The sequence below is a fragment of the Dipodomys ordii genome, unplaced genomic scaffold (assembly GCF_000151885.1).
Source record: "Dipodomys ordii isolate 6190 unplaced genomic scaffold, Dord_2.0 Scaffold3, whole genome shotgun sequence".
Lineage (NCBI taxonomy): Eukaryota > Metazoa > Chordata > Mammalia > Rodentia > Heteromyidae > Dipodomys > Dipodomys ordii.
In genome coordinates this window covers 28,114,379-28,137,943 of record NW_012267219.1, presented here as the reverse complement: position 1 = coordinate 28,137,943, position 23,565 = coordinate 28,114,379, and the positions used below count along the sequence as shown (strand labels likewise).

At 40.5% G+C, this 23,565-nt stretch overlaps 2 protein-coding genes across 3 annotated transcripts in view; one reads left to right on the top strand and one right to left on the bottom strand.

The window, feature by feature from the left end:
* Cep83 (centrosomal protein 83kDa) overlaps positions 1-4,034 on the top strand; it is an 80,788-nt gene extending 76,754 nt beyond the window's left edge. For both annotated transcript variants that reach the window (XM_013023041.1, XM_013023049.1), the window contains 3 exons: positions 1,116-1,219; positions 2,125-2,314; positions 3,343-4,034. In XM_013023041.1, coding sequence (XP_012878495.1) covers positions 1,116-1,219; positions 2,125-2,314; positions 3,343-3,447 — 399 coding nt within the window. In that variant the 3' untranslated portion in view covers positions 3,448-4,034. The remainder of the gene's footprint in view (positions 1-1,115; positions 1,220-2,124; positions 2,315-3,342) is intronic.
* A 543-nt stretch (positions 4,035-4,577) lies between these two features.
* Plxnc1 (plexin C1) overlaps positions 4,578-23,565 on the bottom strand; it is a gene marked incomplete at its 5' end in the record, with an annotated part of 150,640 nt that continues 131,652 nt past the window's right edge. Inside the window, 8 exons of the mRNA XM_013018900.1 lie at positions 4,578-6,978; positions 8,131-8,205; positions 8,304-8,444; positions 10,503-10,650; positions 12,334-12,497; positions 13,685-13,792; positions 13,874-13,905; positions 16,078-16,132. Coding sequence (XP_012874354.1) covers positions 6,874-6,978; positions 8,131-8,205; positions 8,304-8,444; positions 10,503-10,650; positions 12,334-12,497; positions 13,685-13,792; positions 13,874-13,905; positions 16,078-16,132 — 828 coding nt within the window. The remainder of the gene's footprint in view (positions 6,979-8,130; positions 8,206-8,303; positions 8,445-10,502; positions 10,651-12,333; positions 12,498-13,684; positions 13,793-13,873; positions 13,906-16,077; positions 16,133-23,565) is intronic.

Here is a 23,565-nt window from a genome sequence, read left to right as displayed (position 1 = left end):
CCTGCATGAAACTAAGCAAGGAGAAGGATGAAGTGAAAACTCTAGTGGTTCTAACTGGGAGCAATCCTTTGCCCTTAAGTAGTGGACTGGGTGAATATAATCCGTTGTGTAATAGCCCAAGGGACTGACAGTGACTAACCTATACCAGTGAGTAATAGCATGAGTAACTCTCACGAACAAAAGAGGAGTCTTCTTACTCCCTTCAACTGAAATTTAAAAGTATGCTGAATTGTATTTTTGGAAATAAATTAGTTGGGCACATGACTAGAAAGAGGTAAGGGCACTTGTCATGCAAATGCTTTTGACCTATGAAGTGGTTGTGCTGGCATTTTTTTCTCTTGAGTTTTGCTTTTTTTGCATTTACATTCTATATATTTTTCTATGAACTTGTTATATTTCAGTGAAAGGAGTTCGAAAGCAAATATTGAAAAGGTCTGCAACTACTAGAGTTCCAACATTCGAGGTGTCATTCTATTTTTAAAACCTGTTTATAAAGGTGAAAATACATACTTTTGTTCATATACTCCTTTTATTGCACTATTCCATTTGATCTCAGGCAATCCTACATTTACTTGTAGAAACTTTCCCTTCGTGTATTGTAAAGTTAATTCTTTCCCTTTTAACTAGAAAGGCATATTTTAAAACTGAAAAGCATTCATGCTCTATATCAGCTTTCTTCTCCCTTAATGTTTTACTTTGGAATAACTTACCATTTCAAGACAGGCTCTTCATTTTGAGTTTTGTGTCCGTTTTTTTAAACACGTAACTTCTGAGACAATGATGCTTATGATGTCTTTGTAGATGACAGACTCATTTGTGTAATTTGACTTCTTCCCTTTTTAGATTTTTTATTTGTAGTTTAGTTACAGATACCAATTTTTCTGATTTGGCATCCAGAACAATTCTATTTGTACATTGATGAGATGGGGATTTGTGATTCATTGTCTTTGCAATTTTCAGGAAGAGCTATGACTACATGGCTCCATGCCGTCCCTGAAAAATTGCATCTCTATACTTTAAATAATTTAGTACGTAAAATGCTCACTATATAGTTTTGTTCAAATAGGAAGTTAAAATGTTCACACAATTGTTTATATTAGTCTTTATTTTTCTAGAGAAAATCTCTTCATGAAAACAAGTTGAAGAGACTGCAGGAGAAAGTAGAAGTTTTAGAGGCAAAGAAAGAAGAATTGGAAACAGAAAACCAGGTGCTGAACAGGTAATGTGTTTGTATGTTTATATACTCATGGTTATTTTGATATTGTAAGGCTTTGTTTCTTAGAATACTGTACTTTGTGTTTTGGCTTATAATGCACATTTGAAAACTTTCTCAAACTGCACTATCTTTTTCTTTCTTACTTAATGGTCCTTTAAACTACAAGATTTCTATGACATGTCAGGTATGGATGTTATAGTTGAGACTGAGAACAAAGTTCAGACACTGGCTTTGGCATGTAACTAGTGTTGGCATCGATGGTGGTGGTGTTGGTACGTATGGAGGTGCTAAAGTAAGAAAGTTGTGTCTGTTGCATAGTTCTGAAAATTGTGGCTACAACTGAGTCAATGGTCAATTTTTGCTTTCCTGGGAAGAAAAAATATTATTGGGCTTTAGCTTTTGTTCAGTTTTGCACATCTGAACCCAGGTGATAATCATTATCATTATCATTTTTTGAGCAAAGAAGATTCACCATATATAGTTGGAAATAGTGGCACTGTATGATTCAGGTTAATAAAAAGTCTTGAATTTACTAATTAGTAGTCACCATACCTTTTAATCAAGTATTAGACTTTTTATAATGGAAATTGCTTTAAAATTATTCGGTGATGTTTTATGATGTGCACTGGTATTGGTTATAATTCTTACTATAGTGTAAACCATTGGGTTTTCTTATAGAATATTCAAGAGGTTTCTGGATTGTGGGATACATGCCAACTTTAGTATAGTGTATCTCAAAGTAGAAGGCCACCAACTTCAACTAAGCCAAATTTAACTTAGTACCTTACTAAGGTACCTTAGTAATATCTGTAGATATTAATATTGAAATATTACTAGTTCTGTGAATTATAATCCTTCTTGATTGGGGTATAACTATTTATAAACAGGAGTACTTTTTTCTTTTCAAGACAAAATGTTCCATTTGAAGAGTATACAAGGCTTCAGAAAAGACTAAAGGATATACAGAGAAGACATAATGAATTTCGAAGTCTAATCCTGGTTCCTCACATGCCTCCCACAGCACCTACAAATCCTGTTAACCTTCAGTCATCAGCCATGGTTCCTGGCATGGACCTAGCCTTTCCTCCTCATGTGCAGGTTTGAGCATTTATTTTAGGAAAACTGTTAAATGTTTCTGTAGGTTTCTGCCCATTTAAATACAGAATTCAAATTCAAATTCTAAATGTGGTCTTAGCCTCAAAAGGCATACCCAAAGACTAAGTTTAACTTCTTCCCTTTCATTTATCATAGAGATTTACTGAGAAGTAGATTTGAATTTCCCCCAGAAGTAGAATTGTATTTCCTTCTAGTGATGATGCTGAGAATCAAATCTCCTATTGGGTAATAGAAAAAATCTTGGTAAATGAGTCTTGAATAACCTAGAGTTTATAGCTTATTGGCACACTGCTGTGAAGTATTATTGCAATTAACTTTGCATTTTCCATACAGTATTTTAACACTAATGAAAACATATTAAACGAAATTCTTAAAATACTTAACCACAGTTTAAGCAACAGTTTGTTTAGGCAGTTTTTAAGTTTAGACAAAAAGTATTAAACTGAGGGCAAGTATTACTATTCCTAATTGATAGATGAGGAAATTGAGTCAAATAATGAAGTGACGTAAAAATGATGGAGTTAAATTTTGTACCTAAATGATTCCAAAACTTGAGCCCTTACTGCTATACCAGGGCCCTTGATATTAAATTGGATGTTTTTTTGTGAAGATGGAGTGTTGATAAGTGTTATACTATAAGCACAGAAGATGGTAGTCACCGAACCTCACTGACTTTGTTTATAATAAACTATTAAAACTCCAGTCTTGTTTGAAAGTTGCCATGCAAGTACACCTGTGCCTGCCCTGCCCTTCACATTTTCTAATTTACTCCCTAGTGAATTTTACACCTAGGGAAGAACAGACTGGTTTTTGCTTAAGGCTAAAGCCCGAGGCAGGAGAGAAGCTGGACTAGTTAGTAGCTTAACCCACGCATCTCTGTATTTAGACTGTTAAAATGGACATCTTTTCCTGCAAGCTTGTAAGAGCAAGACAGAGGCTGCCACCTGGCAATCACTCTTCCAGTTTATCTAACAGTTTCTTTTGTTGTGCTTTGCTAAATCCTTTTTAAGGAAGAACAGCATCAAAGGGAACTCTCTCTTCTTCGAAAAAGACTAGAAGAACTAGAAACAACCCAAAGAAAACAGCTAGAGGAACTTGGATCTTCTGGGGAGTGATGTTCTTGGAGAAAAGGCAGATAGATCAAAAGGGGTGAAATCAGGGACTCAATAAAGTGTGGAGTTTGACATGTGTGGCACTGAGATACTTTATTACTATTTGCCAAAGTACTGGAGCTTGCTGTAAGGAAAGGTGCCAGCTACATGCTTCAGTACACAAGTATCAGGACTTTAGGTTTTACTATGAAAAGTGAAACATTCAAAGAATCCATTTCAGAGCTATTTAGAAACTGTATTGGAACCCTTTGCAAATATAAAAATGAGTACAAGGAATTAATTAAGAAATCAAGTTTTAAATTAATTTTACATTGTTGAATATTTTGGCATCTTTGTCTAAAATATGCCCATCTTTTCCCTCTTCCTTAAGATACTTTACCATAACAAGGTCAATTATTGTCTGGTTTACTATATACAAGAGTTCTAAACCTCTACTAGGTTTTAGAAAAAAGATGGCACTTTAAAAGACAGCCTAAAAACTTAAAGATGATCTACGTGTCTGTCTCATATTCATTACAGAAGGTTACCATTTTTAAAAAGCTGTGTGCACATAATTTATTGAAGAGCTTAATAAATATTTTTCTACCTACTGCTGTTGTTTGTGTTTGCTTTCATTTCTACCATACAACATGTATTTTACAATTGAAACAATTTCCCTAATTTGGACTTTATTGTATCGCAGTTTGTAGAAAATTGAAGGGTTATGGATTTGTAAAGTGAGCCCAGTGGGGCCCCTCTCGAGTATCGGTGATGTTTCACTTTGTTTCCCACTGTTTTGGATCTGACCAAACAATTGTGTTCCATTTCCCTAAGTATGTAGTCACTTTTTCATTGTGCACTCTTTGGAAGCTTCTTTATGTAACATCTTTTAGATATCAACAAAGGAAAGCTCAAGTCCACCAAACTAAGTGGATTGTTGCTTATCCAGAAGTCCTCACAGTGAGACTCCATGTACTGGCAGTGAGGGCAGGAGTTGGGACCAAGTGCTCTTGGCCACACTGTGTGGAGCTGCTTACTCCAAGCAGTGGGCAGTGATGCCCCGTCCTACAGATCACTTCCATAGAGCCATTTAGAGTAAAACACCAATTAGAACTGCAAAACTGGGGCGGAAAAAAGTCACGCCAGTCCACAAGTACATCAAAATGTTTATTTTTGGATTATAGACATTTAAAACATTCATCTCCAAGAACAGCTTCAATCAGGTATACAATAAGAAATAGACTTTCAATCCTAATACAGAAAAGGTAACAGAACTAATTTTAAAATGCTGCTGTAGACGCTAGTGTTAGAAAAAAAGTTTATAAATGAATTGTTTTGCACCAAAAAATATGCAAAGAAACTTGAAAATAGATATTGTTTGCCATTTGTTTCTCTACTTGTTGTTTAGTATAGACCCAGTGACTGATTGTCTTCAGCACACATCTAATTTGGCCATTTACTGCTTTTGGCTAATGTGATCCAAAATGTGATCTAGATAGTGCTTTTCACTGGAGGATTGACAAACACGCTACATACATTAGTGAATCTTCATACCCCCTCAGTGAGGTAGGTTAGAAATATACAGAAATTGAGGCACAAAGAGGTAAGTGACTTGCCCAAAGTTCCTAACAGTACAGTCCCCAAAGAGGAGGTAACTCTCCACACAGCACTCATGTGGCAGAGAACCAGACAGGGACACCCTCATGTCTCATTTAGCAAATGCTTAGATAAAGCTGTAGCTGACCCTTTGAATTTTTCTGTACCCTGGGGAAGGGGAAGTCTTTTGGGCAACTCTCCTACCCTTGGCTCTCAACTCTCCTACAATTGTTCTCTCATGAACGCCTTCACCCTTTTGAAAACTGTAGCAGCTTTAGAAGGGGACCAGACCTCTAACCTTTAAACTTCAAAGTAACCTATTTGGTAGTATTTTTGAGATGTGTCCATTGCACAGACAAAGGCGATAGGGTTGGGAAGGTGCCTCTCACACCTGAACAGATATTAAGGAGCAAAAAAGAATTGCATTTGCCTAAGACAAGTTCACATTTCAATCCCGATGTTCCATACAGTGTTGGTAAATGGTTTCAAGGAATGCGTGAATAATGTTTTCTTTCTTGAAAAAATGTAGGGGATTTACAGCACCAAGGGTAAAAGGTGCCTGACACAAGGAAAGCCGGAGAGTTGCCAATTACACTTTTTATGTCTTCTGGTTTAATAGAAGGAAAACACAGTGGTATTAAAATTGGTCGTGAGCAGCAAAAATTCAGGAATAAAAAATCAGCAATAAAAAGACCTACAGTATAACGATAGGGACTTCTTTAGAAAGAAAGGCATGAATAAAATGAGCATTTTAAATTCTTTCTCCTGTAAGGAATACTTTCAAAAAGTACATAGTAAGACTAAGATACCAAGTTGTATACTAATATTTTTCAGGCCTTGGGCCTCAAATATATATATTTATATATAATACTCCAGTGTGAACAACAATCTGATGAAATGTAAAATGTATCTTTTTTTTAAAATCACACACAATTATTTATACCACAGGGTTCACCAGAAATCTAAAGCAAGGAGACACTAGTATAGAAATGTAGAATTACACTTCCACAGAGTTCTGATCAACTTTTGAACAGAAAATGATTTTTTTTCTCTTTACAATACCCAACGTGTCCACTATCAAACACATTTTGAATGAAAAATCAAGGAACACACATCAGGACAAAGTATCTGGGTAAAACGCTGTTGCATTTTAACAAAGTCCACTCACTCTCCTTGCTTTAGAGCTCCTTGATGGAATATGTGGAGGTGAGTTCCATGAGTGCATTTGGCGACCACCGATAAAACACAAGCCCTTTCAACAATGTTGCAACACTGTTAGTTTTTGGTTTAAACACACACACACACTCACGAATGCTAAGTGTACACACTACCAAATTTTGCGGTCACCTTTTTCCAAGAACTACTCGGGAAAGTTTCGATGCTGCAGATCCTGGAGGTTGCCCTAACACCCCACCTTGTTTCCAAATGACTCATTTCACATTTTTGTTTTGAGTATTGGCAATATCCCTTTTCTGCAGAGGTGCAGTGTAGTCACAAGTGCTACATAGATGTAGTTTTCCAACAAAACCACTTAGATATCATTGTGCTTAAGTGGAGACTGTAGTTAACAATACTGACACTTGCTTACTGGCCCTGTGTTCTCTGTAAACAAGGAGGCTGCTTCCAACAAGCACTTCAGCTCTATTTACAGAAGGGTTCCAAGGCATACTCACAGGCACAATGGTCCAGAGCTTTCTAAAAGCTGTGCATGGGCCTCAGTCTCCTAAAAGACAGTGCTCAAAGTGGAACCTATGTGCAAACTTAAAAATTAACGACACAGAGTAGCTCTAGCAGCCATTTTGCTCCCAAGTCGTCTGAAGAACTTTTGCCAGATTAAACCAGGCCCCAGAGTACTTACATCCACTTGCATTTCTTCTTTTCATCAAATAAGACTTTTACATGCAAGAGTTGTTTCTGAGCTTCTTCCAGCCCTCGTTCTCTTTCTAGTTTATTTAGAATCTGTTGACAATTAGAACAGTTATTTTAGATATTGTGGTTTTAGCATTACAATTCTGATGGGTTTGGTTTTTTGTTTTTTGTTTTGTTTTTGCTTTATTTTTTTTTAAATCTTTTTTCCTTTCTTGCATTCCTGATGTTATGATTGGTAAAAAAAAAAATCTGTATGAAACAGATGCCAACATTTTCTTCGATCATTTACTCATTTTGCAAGTTGTTTTGCCAAGTCATTATCACAGAATCAACAACACGTTGACTTAAAATAGAAGCCCACAAGAAATACCAACTATGTGCTTACAAATATGAGGCCAGACTTCCAAGGCCCTAAGTTATGCATTATGTCACAGCCATTCCAAGCACAGCAAGCATTCCTGGGCAGCCAGCATGCAGGCAAGTATTGTCCTTAATGCAGCAGGCAAGGGCATCCTGGTCCAGATGAGTCCTTCCCTTCCCTCCTTCCTCCCCACACCCCAGTCTAGCCCCTCCTCTACCCTCCCCCAGTGCTTCCCTTCTCTGGCCCCTGGACAGAGGGATGCTTATCATGTTGAAGGAACTCATTTCCTCTACCCTACCTTAGCGCTTCATTGATCTTCAAGTAGCAAATGGAATTGGTGAGCTATTCTCACCATAGACATGGATAGCCTGTCCCAGCATGACTGAGTGGGGGGGAATCAGGGAAGGGGGAATTAACACATACTTGGAAACAACGCATCCAGATTAAGGAGAATTAATCATCAAGGAGAATGGTAGTTCATTAATAATGGTCCTTAAAATGCCTGAACTTAAACATTTGTTATTGAAATACTTAAATTAGAAATGTCATAATTTCATAACTATTGAATATAGAAACTATGTGACTTATTAACAGGCTAGTTTTCATTTTTAGCAGGTGGTAGTCAAGCATATGATGGCCCCATTTAAAAGGGGGATAAGATACTCATCAAATGGAGGCCCCATGAACTCAAATGTAAATTCAGGGGCACCAAGTGCGGGGTCTGGCGTGGTGCCAGGAACCCCCATCTCAGACAGGCGTCCTGGGCCTTCCTTTCTGCCTATTTGGGATGCCAGAGCTGTCCTGAAACCTACAGAATGCTACAAGCAGATCCCTGTGACTGATGCGTTCATAGATTACAAAGATCTGAAGTAAAGTCTTACCTCATCAAAATATTTTACGATGTATTTGTAGATTTCTGTCAAGGCCACTTCTTCATTAAATTCATTTTCATGTTTCTAAAAAACAGATTTGTTCACAGGCTCTGAAATGACTTTAGAGAAGAAAAAGAAGAAGAAACAACCAATGGTAGCTTATTTCTACTTTCTAAAGATACCTTAGATTCCTGAGTTAAGAATTCTTCCATTTCTAAAGATGACAATGGAGGCAGGTCCCTGATTGCTTTGTAATAAGATTTTACTTCCTCTTTGTAGGTTGGTATATCCTTGGCATAGAGAAGTTTATTTGTTGGTGCTTCCTGGAAAAAAAAGAAAGAAAAAGGAACCATCAAGAAATTTAGGACAGAATAGTATAGCTGAAGCTCCACCACCAATGTTTCCTTCTCTGACAAGGCTTCCTGCAACTTAGGCCTCAATAACGTTGACTGAGTGACTGCCATCTAGATAGTTCTAGTGAGTCACTGTTATTTTCAGGCAGAATAAATGCTAATATATTCAGCCTTCCTCATAAAAGAACTGAAATTATTATTTTTGCATGATTTTGAGTTAATGTAACAATGGAACTTATTTCAATCATCGTTCATTACTAATGGTTGTAAAAAGCCTGAATTAAAGCATTTGCTCTCATCCTCACCCACCAGTGAATTTTGGCATTTATAAAAGACTTGATTGTAGATCTGATTGAGCCCTTTATATAACTATGAAAGTGGTATGTAATTGGCAGTGGCAAATTTTCCAGCATGTCCCCATATTTCATTGCATGGTGAAGATCTTGCGGTTTCCTCAAGGAAGCACGGTGTCCTTACTCCTAGTGGCTCGCAGGTCTTACCTTGCAAAGGTTCTCTGACAGTTTAAATGGTTGTGTGTAATTATAACAGTGATCATATGTAAAAATTAAGTAGGTGGAAAGGTTAGTTTTCCAAAATTTAAACAAGATCTATTCAGGAAAGATGAGTTAATGATAGGGCTAATGTCCCAGTATCTTTTACAGAGTCCAGTGTCTGAATCAATGGTTTGATTAATCATCTGAAGGCTGCCTTAACTGAGAGAAGACTGAAGTTTGCTTGTCAAGTTTAGATGGAACCCATAAATCACATAATATTTCATCCATTCAATAAGCTTTTACTTAGCCAAGCATAGCTGGCAGGTTCTGAATGAACAAAAGATGAAGTTGACTGGTATCTTCCTTTGAGAAGCTTACAATCTAGGCAGATATCTACAGTGCTTAACTATGACGTCATTAGTAGCAGAGTAAAAGACATCAAAAATCATTATTGTGGAATGGATAAAATGTTGGTGAATAGGATTTTACTAGATAGGGGAGTTGTGAAATGCATATGTGAGCAAAGAAATGTGGAAATTAGTTCCTACTGGGTTTTTAGGAGAAGGCACCTCATGAATTTGCCCCCTAAAATAACGGGGCTAGGAAAGAAGCCTCAGTCACCACTTATTTCAGCTTCTCTGAGAATTTCCCTACTGAAGAGCCGTTAGTCCTCCATAGATTTCTTTTTTTTTTTTGTGGGGGGGGGAGGGGGTCCGGTCGTGGGGCCTGAACTCTGGGCCTGGGCACTGTCCCTCAGCTCTTCAGCTCAAGGCTAGCACTCTACCACTTGAGCCATAGTGCCACTTCCGGCTTTTTGCTTATGTGATGCTGAGGTATCGAACCCAGGGCCTCAGGCATGCAAGGCAAGCGCTCTACCACTGAGCCACCTTCCCAGCCCCTTCCATAGATTTTTCTGAAGTCCAGTGCATATAGAAAGCACTTTGTTTAATATGAATGCTCAGGAAAGATCAGAACACCTCTTTCCAAGTTATTCAGGCTTTCTTGGGGGTTTTGAGCAGTGGAAAAAACCGGGGGCAAGAAATATTATGGGCTTTGATTATAAGCTGGGGCAAATGGGTATAATTGTAAGTCTCATAAGATTTTCTTCTCTATAAGCCATTTTTATATTTAAATTCAAATATATATGTACATGCAGATATACAGATAAAATTAACTTGGACAAATAGTAATAGTTTCATAATAGTTACTGATGTCCACTGTGTGGGCATTATGCACATATGGACTTATTTTTCTAGGTGATAAAACATACTTCATTTTAAAGCTTTTCTATTTCTAAGTTATTCTATAGTATTTCTGTACTGGAGTGGGACTAATTCTTTTGGTTTGCACTTTTGAGAACAACTGAATTAAAGCTAAAAGTAGCTGAGACATTTTATGGAAAAGCCAATTGGCAGTGGCATAATTATTTCTTTTCATCTGGTATGGTTTGAACTACCTGTTTATTATTTGCCTATGTACAAAATGGGGTTTCAAGTTCACAAGTGTGTAGAGAAGGTGCAAAGTTGGGCCTCACCTTCCCTAGTTGCTGCTCTGTGAGAGAAAAGGCATCCATGAAGGCCTGGGCAATCACCGACAAACAGCCATCTATATGTGGTGTCTTCTTGATGTCAAAGACGAACTGAGGGTTCTTTAGGATGTTTACCCAGAAGCGAAGAGGAAGGCTGTTCAAAAAGAACAATCTCTTCAAATAGGGCCATTCGTAGGAGGAGGACCTGTTCTAGCATCGTTTATAGATGAGTATTGATACCTTTGTTATGGAAGTAGCCTGCCTAGCCAAACTATCAAACAAGTCACCCAGCACCACTTGGCACAAGTACCAACAGCTACTGAAAGGCAGGCTAGAGGAGAACAAGAAAAGAATCCCAGATAGTGCTAGGTTGTAAGAGATGATGGTCACCAGTGAGAACTAGAACTAGATCTAGCCCCATCTCTATCTAAGTACCATACCTAAGTATGGCCCCCTGGTCTAAGCCTCACCCAGCTCCTGACTGTTCTCTTACAACACTTGATCTTAACACAGAATCCAATCTGGTTACTCCTCTGTTCTCACCCTCTGCTGACCTTCAATCAGTTTGTGCCTCCTCTCCCAGCCTGCCTCACCCTGCTCACTGCCACTCTCCTGGACTTCTTTCTGTTCTTCCCTGTCTGCTCTATCCTGGCCTTCCACTTCCCCACTGCACCCAGCACCTTCTATTGCACTTCAGTGGCCACATTCCTGTCGATGTGCACTGAGTAGAATTCAAACTCTTAAGTTTATCTGTGTTGTTCATTACTCTATTCCAGCACTCACATACTTAGGTATGGTCTTAGAGACTGTTCCAAGTCCTTTCATGACTTCATTTTCAACTCTGGCTTAGCTTACTACCTCCACTACATGGCTTCTGGGCTCTCAGTGGCTCTTCTGTACGGGCTGTAGTGCTGTGCTGTGTGTGTAGGGGCTAGAGACATGAAGCTAGGACACAGGACAGGAGTGAGCCAAGACGGAGAGTCAGGATAGACTCAGATTAATGGGCGAGATCTTATAGATCTGAAACTTTAGCCTTGTAAACTTCAGCTAGGCTTGGCTAACGTAGGACTTGAATTTGCATGAGAAGTTCCCTTTCATCATAACTGAATCTGATTCCATTCTGCTCAAAATATTTGAAATAGAGATAATGAGTTGTGCTTTTCTTCCGAGGAGACATTTAGAATAAATCTGGATGCCCTGCTTTTCTTTAAAGTAAAATGTTAAAATTCAGGAAAACAATACTAACCTTTGTAAGTACCACATTTAAAAAAATATATATGGCCTAGCTTGAAAACTGCCAAGTAACTGATTATTTGGGGAGCAAATAGATGCTTACTGAAAATGGTTATGATAAAGCTCGCAAATTAGCAAGATGCTGATGGTGCCTGTCTATACTCCTAACTACTCAGTGGGGCTGAGACCTGAGTGATTCTAGGCTAACTCAGGCAAGAAAGTCTGTGAGACTCATCTCCAATTGGACAGCAGAAGTGCAGCTATGACTCAAATGGTAGAGCACCAGCCTTGAGCCATTAAGCTAAGGGACAGTGCCCAGGTCTTGAGTTCAAACCCTAGTACTAGTATTAAAAATATCACTACTAATTAATTTCTCACTTTTGTGGTTTAGCAAAATTTAGACAAAGTCTTTTTCTTGCATTAAAGATGTTTATCTTAAAGAACAGGATCCTCAATATAGGCGTGGTTTTGGTGTGATAGTTTACCAAGCCCAAAGATTCTGATCCAGAGATAAATGAAACTTCTTGTTGTGACTCCCTATATCCTCTTTATAGTTAATATTCTGTCCTAGATTCTTGAAAACAGCAATCACCTATATTCCCACCTGTTTGTTTTCCAAATATGTACCACATCAGGATCTGTGATTTTTTTATTTTCAGCTTGGGCATCCAAAAAGTCAAAAAAATATTTTATTGCAAATGGAGCTCTGCTGTTGGGTAAACTCCAAATGCTTCTGAAAAGCTTTTCAAGCACAGAGTGAATTGCCACCTAAAAGACAGAAAGCGTGAGATTTTAAAGAGATTAAAAACAAAACAAAAGACACTCATGGTGTTGGTTTGGAAACCATAATAGAAAATCAAATCTAAGTTCACAGAATGTGACGTGCTAACCAGTGAAAACACTAGCTGAAAAAGAAAAATGGACAAATCATCAGACAGGGATAAGATTCACAGTATGGGACAATGGTCCTGAAAATTTCGTGCCTATATAAATTTGGCTCGTAAGCTTCTTACTGATCACAACATTGTTTAGTCAACAGGGAGGCACCTTGCCGATCTAGCAGTGGAAATGTCAGTTGTAGGGCTGTGTATAAACCTTAGATGCTGGATGTTTGCCTTTTGGTTGTGTTTGGTTTGGAAAAACTCAAGCAATGCTGCTTTACTCCCAGAATTTTTCCTGTTGCCTGTACTTCTGTCCTGGGGTTTAACTGTATACTTTCCAATGCAGTTGAGCATTTTACAAAATAAACAACCATCTGGGATAGCTGAGAAAATCAAAAGGTTCAGGCTGATCTCTGTCCACCAAACATCTCCTAAGCTCTGAGAAGATTCAGACATCATGAAGCTACTGGGTCAGGCACAGACAGTAGCATTCACATTTCTAGTCATTTCAGGGGAAATCATCACAGGCTTCTCTTAATCCCACTGAAAGCCAGATCAAGAAAAATTTCCTCCTAATTTGGTATTCCACTGGCTTTCACATCTCACACTTTCATATGTGACCAGAATGCCTAATTTCAAAATGAAAAAAGTAAAAATCAGTAAGATTTACTAGGTCTATCGTCACCTCCCCTCTTCATTTTATTTGCAATTCAAAGAAGGAATTGTATTGCTTATCTATAATAACAAAGTAAACAAAAAGGAATAATTATGCTGTCAGCCATAAAAAATAACAATAGTGAAATGGTGGGTAAAGGAACAGGGGATGATATTAAAATTCCTGATTGAAGATACACAGTAGAAATTTGTAAAATGCTGTTATCTTTCCACTTTCTATATATATTAAAAAGAGGAGGGGAAGGATAAAAAATGTTTACGATTTAAACTTTCATTTTGCTTTGCTAGAAGGCATAGGGGATTTGTAACATTTTCACACTTCATTGGAAATTAAGTCAAACACATCATCTACCCCCAAGGTAGCCATAAAAGCACTCCCAGAACAGTGAGCAAGTGTACCTTGGTCGACAGCAGCTTTGTCAGATACATTTCTTTTACTTTGAACTTGTGCTTCCCCCGATGTCTCTTTCCTTGCACATCTTGGAATGCTTCTGAATCTGGTAAAATCTAAAAAGAAGACAGGAGAAGTGTTACCCCAGGAGACCATGGGTGCAATCCAGCGGAGAGCACAAGAAAGCCTGAACTCACCAAATGGCAGTGGTCATCCGAATATTCCACATCTGAACACCAGGGACAGAAGGAGAGAAGACATGTATTACAAACAACAACCAAACAACAGCCTTCTAAAATAATGTGGTGTAAATCTAAGAGCTCTTGTACATTTTTCCTTGGTATGCCTTATGAACAGTGTGAAGGCTGGAAGGGCTGGGGGCTGGAAGTGTTAAAAAATAAAAAAATCTGAGTGACCGCTTGCTAGGAACAAGGTAGGAGGGACTCAAGTCTGTCATTTAACAAACCTGGGTCACCTCGGATGTGCCGGAGGTTGCCAGGTGTGCACCAAGGAACGACTCCGACCATGGTCCCCCATACCTAAGGGTATGTAATGCTAGTCACGGAGAGACCTCGGGCTACTAACTGCACACTTGATTATAATTATAATGATCATGATGGAGAATTATAGCTAACAAGCCACTAGTCCAAGTCTGGGAGAAATGTTGGAGGTGAAGAGACAGCCAGGCACATGGAGCAAGGACCAAAGTGAGAAAGAGAGCCACCCCTTCTAGAATCTAAAAGAAGGAGAATGAGGTGGATTTCACAAAGCAAGCAAAGAGTATCAGGGACAGGGGGAATGTTGAGGAGAACCTGCTGTGAAGGGCAAAGAAAGAAAATGGAAGAGACTAAGGCACTGGGATTTTCTTTTAGATGATGAAGACTATTACCATGCAATGGGGGGAGGTGGAGGACAGTCCATTAAACAAAACAAAACCAACTGCCATGGACTAATTGGTGCCCATGGATGCTCAGAAGGCTGGAAACGGTGGGAGGGCCTGAAGCCTGAATGAGACTGGCCTTGGAGGCAGGAAGGCAGCCTGCAATGCTGTGATGGGGACCGGGAAGGAAGAGCAGGGACATAGGCAGAAGCAGTAGGCTGGTAGGTGCTGGATGTTGTGTGAGTTGGATCCAGTTTCTGTTTTCTCCATGAAGCACAAGAGTTATGGTCAGAGCTTGGAGAAGGAGGTGGAGCTTCTGGAGAACACAGAGTTGGTTGAGGACCTGGATCAGTCACCATGAATTTATAGTGACCCCACTTGCTATTGAGGGTAGCCATGCTTTAGCTTCCTGACTATAGGTTCAGAAAAGGCTAATAGCCAGTTTCATACAGGGATGGGGATTTTGTCAAAAGGGCTTGTGATAGGTAGGGCAAAAGGTCATTTGCAGTACTGTCACGAGAGTAATCCTGATGATAAACCTAATAAATTCTGGTTCTCAGCCTCATTGGGCAGGGGGGAAGAAAAGGTATGGACTGACTGGTAGACTAGCTGAATCCCGTGGAGGCTCCAAACCTAGGTTCTACTCTTCAGTCCTTAAACAGCTGGCTCTTCCCAAAGTTTCATTTGAGACCTAAAACCCACAGTTGTCCACAACACAAGGACACAGGACAATAACTGCAAAACAGTTACAGTATAGCCTGATAGCCAGATACAGTATAGAAGATAGGGGTCCCCAAGGAAATGTCTTAAAAACAGTTCACTTTATTCATCAGGAACCCTGAAGTTGCCCTGCTTACAATGATCCCATGCTGGAAACTACTAAACTTCAACTTCTGATTCCAGGAATCAGAAAGGAAACCTTTGCTGAGCAGTGCGGGTGTGAGGGGAACATCTTGGCTTGGTGTATAATTTCTTAGGAGATACACAACCTAAGAATTTTCCCCAGATCACTACTCTGAAGCTGTCAGAAGTGGAAGACCCCATGGACATCCCACAAGAGCCACTCTGAGTTTCCTCTGTACCATCCAGAAAGTTCCCAAATCACACTGATATCTGACTTGCTTAATGGACTATCTTGTTTGTTCAGCTGGTGGTGGGCCGTGCGGTCATCTGCAAGTTTCTCTCTCCGCTTGCCAGGGGGATCCCCGTGGCTGGCCACCATCCTAATGGAGGAGTTGGAGAAGGAGCCGAGGGCTGAGTCTTCCCTGAGTCTAGAACTGTGATGAGGCACAACTTGCTTTATGCTTGACCATCCTACCCAGTGACAGTTTCTGTTCCTCTGGCAGGGTCCCCAATTCTTAGGACCAGAAACAGATGGAAATGACTTTCTCAGCTTTCAGAGAACGGCATAGCAACAGTTCAATCTCACCTTATGACAATGCATCTGAGAGAGGCAAAAAAAAGTGCAATACTTTATAAAGCTGGGTGAGGACAAAAGGTTAACAATATTATATTGGTTACCTGAAGTAAAATTTGCTATCTTCTTAAAGACTTTTATAGTGGAGCCATTTGATATCTAAAAGCAAAGATAAAAAATATATGAGTTTTCAAAATTTAATGTATTTCTCAACTTCACTCAGGAATTAGATGGCTGGATGGATCTTACATTCTCTCATTGAGTTAAATATTTATCAAGAACTGTTATGTTCTGGATATTGTGCTGTAATCTGGGGCTAGCTAGATGACAAGCTGGACATTGTCTCTGCCCTCAAGGGGCTTCTGGCCCTGTACAGGAGTTGACAGATGGGGAGAGAGTGCTGAGAACAGGAGCCCAGGCCCCTGTGGCACAGATGATGGGGGCCAGCAATGGGAGGGGGAGCATTAAGTCATGAGAGGCCTGGGCCAATTTCATTTTCTGAGGTGCTTGTCATGGGTTAAATGATTGGTTTCTCTTCAAGTCTGTGTACCAAAATCCTAATCCCCAATATGGCGGTATTGGAGGTGGGGCTTTTAGGAGGTAATTGAATCATGTGTGAATGGTGCCTTCATGAATGGGATTAGTGTACTCTAAAAAGAGACACCAGAGAGATGGCATACTTTCTCTCTTCTCTGTCCCTTCCCCTTTCCTCCTCCCTCTCTTTTATCTCTTTTCCTCTCTCACTCTCTGTCTCTCCCCTTCTCTCTCTCTCTCTCTCATCTCCCCCCTTCTTTGCTGTCTACCATGTGAGAAGATGGTTCTTGGTAGAACAGAAGGAAGGCCTTCTCCAGACTCCAAATCTATAAGTCCCAAGACCTTGTATTCTGGGCATCAGGTTGTAAGAATAAACACTTGTTCTTTAAGTCACTCAAACTATGGCATTCAGGTAGAGTAGTCCGAACCAAGAAATGGTTTTCAACAACTGCTACAAAAAGTTTATATCTACCCTGTGGCGGATTAATTTTATATCTAGGTCTATACCCAAGTGACCTAAGTACATATCTTCATGTTAGACTATTTGTAATTTCCCCATATTAACAGCAACTCATATTCATCAACAATAGAAAGTAAATAATATGGATCTATTCATACAACAAATCTTGAAACAACAAAAATAAGTGTTAAGCAAAAGAAGTCCAACATAAAAGTGTTCTGTGTGATTTTGTTTACATAAAGCTAAAAGAAACTCCCCACTGTTGGGCTGGGATGTAGCTCAGTGGCAAAGCACTTGCCTAGCAAGTACAACGTCCTGGGTTCAATCCCAGTACCAAAACAGAAAAGAAAAAAAAAAACTCCCCACAGTCCAATTATGGCATAAGTTATTCAGAGAAGAAAGTAGGATTTGTGATTAGAAGGTCCAAAAAGGTGTAGCTACAGGATATGTTCACATGGTGATAAATGCTGTAGGTAAAGAGCATTTTTTTTAAAGATTTAAAATTATTATTTTGCTAGTCCTGATAGGCTTGGGCTCTGTCTCTGAGCTTCTTTTGCTCAAAGCTAGTGCCCTACCACTTGAGCCACATGAGCCACAGTGATATTTCCTGCTTTTTCTGAATAATTTATTCGAGAGAAGCATCTCATGGACTTTCCTGCCTGACTTCAAACCAAGATCTTCAGATATCAGTCTCCTGAGTAGCTAGGATTACACCACTGGCACCTGTTTTTTGTTTTTGTTTTTGTTTTTTTTTGTCGGTTGTGGGGCTTCAACTCTGGGCCTGGGTGCTGTCCCTGAGCTCTTCAGCTCAAGGTGAGAGCTCCACCACCTGAGCCACAGTGCCATTTCCAGTTTATTCTGGTGGTTTATTGGAGATAAGAGTCTCATGGACTTTCCTACTTGGGCTGGCTTTGAACTGCAATCCTCAGATCTCAGCCTCCTGAGTAGCTAGGATTACAGGCATAAGACACCAGCACCTTGTGGCACCTGTTTTTTTGTTTTTGTTTTTGTTTTTAACCTTCTAAATGTAGGTATAACCTATGGGTGAATGTTTACCATGTGCTAGTAGTAGGTACAGCTCTGATGTTCCCTGTTAATTTACATAGCTATGTAACTGCTTACCTACATTACCAAGATCCTCACACTTTAACTTCTTCACACCAACTTCTCCTGCCTATTCCAAAACTTTATACAAATGGAAGTACACAGGATGAATTATTATTGTATTTGGATTCTTTTTTTCTTTCAGTTCTGGGGCTTGAACTCAAGGCTTTGGCACTATCCATCTTTGAGCTTTTTGCTCAAGGCTAGCACTCTACCACATGAGCCACAGCTCCAATTACAGCTTTATTGCTGGTTAATTGGAAATAGTTTCATGGACTTTGTTGCCCAGGCTGGCTTTGAACTATGACCTTAGCCTCTTGAATAACTAGGATTACATGCATGAGCCAATGGCTTTTAAAGGCCAATACAAAGGATGTGTTATGTTTGCCTCTTACTAGTAGTCTATCCTTTTTTTTATTACTTTGTATTAGTCCATTGTATCAATATATTACAAAAAATTACCATATAATAAAGGAAATATTACTACATATTACGATGTGGATGAACTTCTAAAAGGTGGAAGAAAGCTGTTGCCTAAGACCACAAGTTGTATTATCTCATTTACATGAAATGCCTAAGATAGGGTGAATACAGACAAGAAGTAGATTGCTAGTTGACTAAAGATGGGGTAAGAAAGAAAAGGAGCCAAAGTTTCTTTTATGGGTATTGATATAAAATTAACCTAATGTGACAATCATAAAACTCTACACCCAGACCACTGAATTCTACACTTTAAGAGCTTTAACGAGATGCCAGTGACATGGGCCTGTAATCCTAGTTACTCTGGAGGTTGAAATCTGAGGATCAAGGTTCGAGCCAGCCCAGGCAGACAAATCTTTTCTCCAGTTAACCAGCAGAAAGCCTGAAGTGAAGCTGTGGCTCAAACAGAGCACCAGCCTGGAGCAAAAAAAAAGCCAAGCGACAGTGTAAGGTCGTAATTCAGGCCCCAGTACTGACACAAAACAAACCAAAACAGCCAAGCCTTAAAGTATAGAAAGTATATCTCAGTAGAGCTTTGAAATATTGCTACCGATTTTAAAATGTGCATGTTGACAAAACTAATGCTTTCCCTGGAGGGACACACTACTGCCATTTCTATGTATCACCTCTCCCAAAGATAAAGTCAAGTGTTTTTATCAGAGGCTGTTGGATCTCAGGGCCAAATGACCCCTCCATTCCTCTCTTCCTATCCCTGACGGGTGCTGGGAAATTAACAGGAGCAGGACCTAGAGAGCTTCAGGCAGAGGGAGTCATGGATGTGGAGATGTAAAGGGCAGTCCAGGATCCTGGGGAGAAGCAGAAGGTTCTAAGGGCAGGCTGGGTCACAATACAAGGCAAAGTGGGCAGCGATGAGGACACAGGCCATGGCTACACAGAGCCCCACCTCCCTTTGGGGATTGTGGTCACTCAACTCCGGTCATTTCTGAATCTTCTCAGCTAAGTGGTTTTCCTCTCCACTTCACTCTACAGCTTCAAGCTGTCTTAACTTCCATTTGGACTTGGCATTCTCCAGCTTGGAAGAAAAGGAGAAATAGAAGAATTTCTCTTCTGGCCTGCTGCACTAAGTTATCCTGGCAAGTTCACAGGATTCAAACTCACTGTCTAAACCAGGTCACACCCACACGGGGAATTACTCAGAGCAAGGGCCAGCCCTCCAAGGGGTCTCAAACACAGCTGGCCAGCCAGCTGTGGCCAGCCAGCTGGAAGTTAGGGCCAGAGGCCTCTGTGGGTCTTCAGGACATCTTGTGGGCGGAAGGGGCTGGGCAGGGGGCTGGCTGGCCCATCAGGCTGGGCCAAGTGTCTCCAGCGAGGATTCTTAACTCTTATTGAGCATCTTGACTCTGCTATTATTACCAGACATCCCTTTCTTTCCCTTGAGCCATTCATTGTTTTCTGGCTGATTTTTTTCAACTCTCCTCTGTATTTGATGCAATTAAAGTAACTGCTCTGTGCAGACACCCCCTTAGCAATACTCAGACACCGGGCTTATGAGAATGTTTGAACATAGTTACAAAATTCTTCCCCACCAAGAGCTGGATGTGCTGTTTCTAAGCCAATAAATATCTTTTTATAAAAGGAAGCTGGTGATTCATTCTGGGTAATTGTCAAAGAATGAATCCCAAATGGATCCTGTTGAGTGTTGCGCCAATATTCCTCTACTGTCAGACACTTTGTTTTGCCAAAAGCAAGTACCCTTCCTCTATAATCACAAACGCCACGGATGGGCCTTCCGATAAGGAGCGCTTGCCAAAAGTTCAAATGTCTCCTCAAGAGCTGGCAACAACTCACTGCTGGCACCGTGCTCAGGCATTAAGATAGCATAGATGCAGCTCATCCCAAAGAAATTTTACTCTGAAATTATCTTCCAAGAGCCAGTGTAAAAGCGTTTTATTAGTGGATGAGTGCTGTGTGTGTGGAGTGCGCGCGTGCGCACGCGTGCATTTCTAACTTGCACAGCTGTGCTCCAGGGCTGGAACATATCTACCCCATGTGTCACTTTAACACTGTGAAAAGGACAGAAAAATAATTTACAGATGTTTGGGGTGGGGAAATAGCTTCTGTTTTCTATTTTACACAAGTCAGCTGCTGTTGAGATCAGGGCAGAAATGGCATTTTTTTTTTTTTTGTAAAGTGCCATGCAATTCGAAGGGTTAAACACAGGAAGCTGTTGGTTCCATCTGAGGCACTCCAAATGCTCCTGCAAGAGGGACTCATTAATCGTTCCATCCTCCTGATGGAGGGAACATCCTCTGGGCCTCTGCTTTAGGGATGGAAACCAAATTAAATCAAGGCAAGATTAATGTCATGAGAACGATCTGCTATAGGGCTGTGTCTCTGGTCCAGAGAACAAGTATATGCACACAGCCATTGCAAATACAATCTTTTCCAGTTACACAGTGTGTTGGGATTCACTGTGACAAGGTGGTACCCAGCCAAGATGCCATTGATGCCAGCAGAAGCTGGAATGCGCCAGAGACATCCATAGAGCTGCCCATGACCAAACTAAAGTTCTTCACTGGGTACAGTGGACCCAGGGCAACAATTTCTTAAGATGCATCTGTATGTGAGGTTGGGATATCATGATGTCAGACAACAGTATCTTCCTGGCCAAAATTGGAGATTGATCTATAAAAAATAGTTTTTTCTAGAAACCTTTGTTCACTGTTGAGCAATTGGATATGGTTCATCCTAAGAAAACAACTGGAAGTTTAGTTACGGGTCTTGTGGAAAGTGGTGCAGATGGACTGAATATCATAATACCTTTTTTTTTGTTAGTTAAGGGGAAAACCATCTGGAAACACAACAATCGATAGCAGGTTATCAAGGGGAAACCCTCTCTGGCATCTTGAATTCCTGAAAGTGTGTTTCGGTTAACACAATATAGTACATGAAAACAGATTTCTCCCCAATCAGCCTGGGCTGCATTACAGTCTTCTCCCTTTCTTCCCTCGCACCATGATGACATGAGGCTGCAGGTAGACTTCCTCCTAGGATCAGAGCTCCAATACACTCTTGGAACTAGAGGAAAGCCCCACCTCACCCCACCCGTGAGCTCCTGCTTCTCCACTATTAAAACCAACCCCAGGGCAGAAACCAAGTCCCTGTGCAGACCATTAGAGCTAAGCCTCAGGTTGTCTGCTTTCGTTCCTTTGGGAATGGGGAACTCAAGCTCTCGGGATGCCCTGGTGGGTTGGCATGGCTGGCTCTGGGATGTCTGAAAGAAGCCACCACCTCTGATGAAGGTATTTACCATCTTCAAAGACAGGTGTCCACAAATAGAAGTAGAAGCGTGAATTCGTGTGGGGAACTTACAGCGGCAAGATTCATCACAGGATTTCCAGAAAACTTACCCTTTTGAATTTTTATTAGAGAACAATAACTACCCAGATATTTTTTTCCTAAATTGAGCCCTGCTTTTGGAGATTAGGCAAAATGATCCCTCTAGCCAGTTTGAGAAGGGCTCCATTTGTAAAGTGAGTTCTTTTTCATGTGTTTGATGTGCTTTCATGTGTGGAAGCTGAGTGGCCTTGGCTAACTCTCATAGCCTCTCTGGGCCTTGGAATGAGGATAATGATGGTATTTTCTTTGTGGGGTGGTAAAAAAGGGCCAGAGGAGTTGCTACTTAGAACAGTGCCTAACACTGAAGATACATTATCTGTGTGTTAAATACATGAGCATCTAGAAGCTAGAAGTTTCTAGAAGCTAGAAGTTTCTAGAAGCTAGATGTTCATACTGCAGGGGTCCTTTAGACGTGATCCAATCCTTATATTCTAGGATCAGAGGTGATATTTGACCAGAAGGACTCTTCACCTTACCCAACCAACCCATTTTCTACCTTTACATATTCTTTCAATGGTAAATGGTGCTGGCAGTGTTCTATGAGAACATACCTCTGTGACCAGGAGAGTTCTTTAACCACAGAGCAGTTCATCGACTTCCTATCTCTCCAAATCTTGCAGCTCAGACTAAGAGGTACTATCTATTAAGGTCAAATTTCCTGTCCCTCCCCACCAATACCTGTCCTGCACCCTCAGTGCTACTCCACAGCAAAGTGTGGTGTGATAACGTTTTCCAGTGAGAGGTCACAAGAGGTATAGAGGAGAGGAAGGAGGTGTGGGTTATAGGGCAACCAGCCACAGATCCCGGGGTGAGCAGCCCTCACACCCTGACACACATTAACACAAGTGTGGTCTCATCCATGGCAAAGGCCATGCCTGCTGCAGGAGGCACTGGGGAGGGCTGTGTGCGGGTAAAGACGGCTCAGCTTGCCTGCACTAGACTAATTCCCACTTCTCTGACCAGAAGGGGCGGGATAACAGCCCTGGCCTGGAGCCCTGGTTGTTGTGAGTGATAATGCATTGAGCCAGGAGGGCTTGTGAATAATGGCGGGCACTGGCTGCCTCTGTTACTGTCCCACAATGCCACGGTCATAGTGCTAGAAGTTGATGAAGATGCCATCCAGTAGATGGCAGGCCGCTGACAGCAGTGTGGGAGATCTGGGGGCTGCATCTATCCTCAGATCCCTCTAGAAATCAGTTCTTCAAATATCCAATAAGCCAAATCCAACAAATCGGCCAGCTGAGACCCATTCCGTTCTATTCACCCTCAGGCCAGAAGACGAGAAGACTCAGGCTGATACTCCAGCAGCAAGGACTTTGTTTAGACAGGAGGAGGAACTGGCCGTCACTAAAGATTAACTTTAAAACAGGACTAATTTGGCCTAATTGGAGGGAGGTAAGTCTGAATCACTTAAAACTCTGAATTAGACCCTATTTTTAAATAATATATATATATATATATAAAAATATATATATAATTGTTTTTGCTTTCAAGCACATACAGTGACTCAAACTAGGGTGCATTAGTAAATGAATTAAGAGTGATAATTAGCATCTTGTCTCTTTGGAAGCCTCAAGCAAATGCTTGAGGAGAACATTTCTTTAACGAAAGGGCAAACGCAGACTTCATCCCAGCCCTCTCAAATTATTCCCAA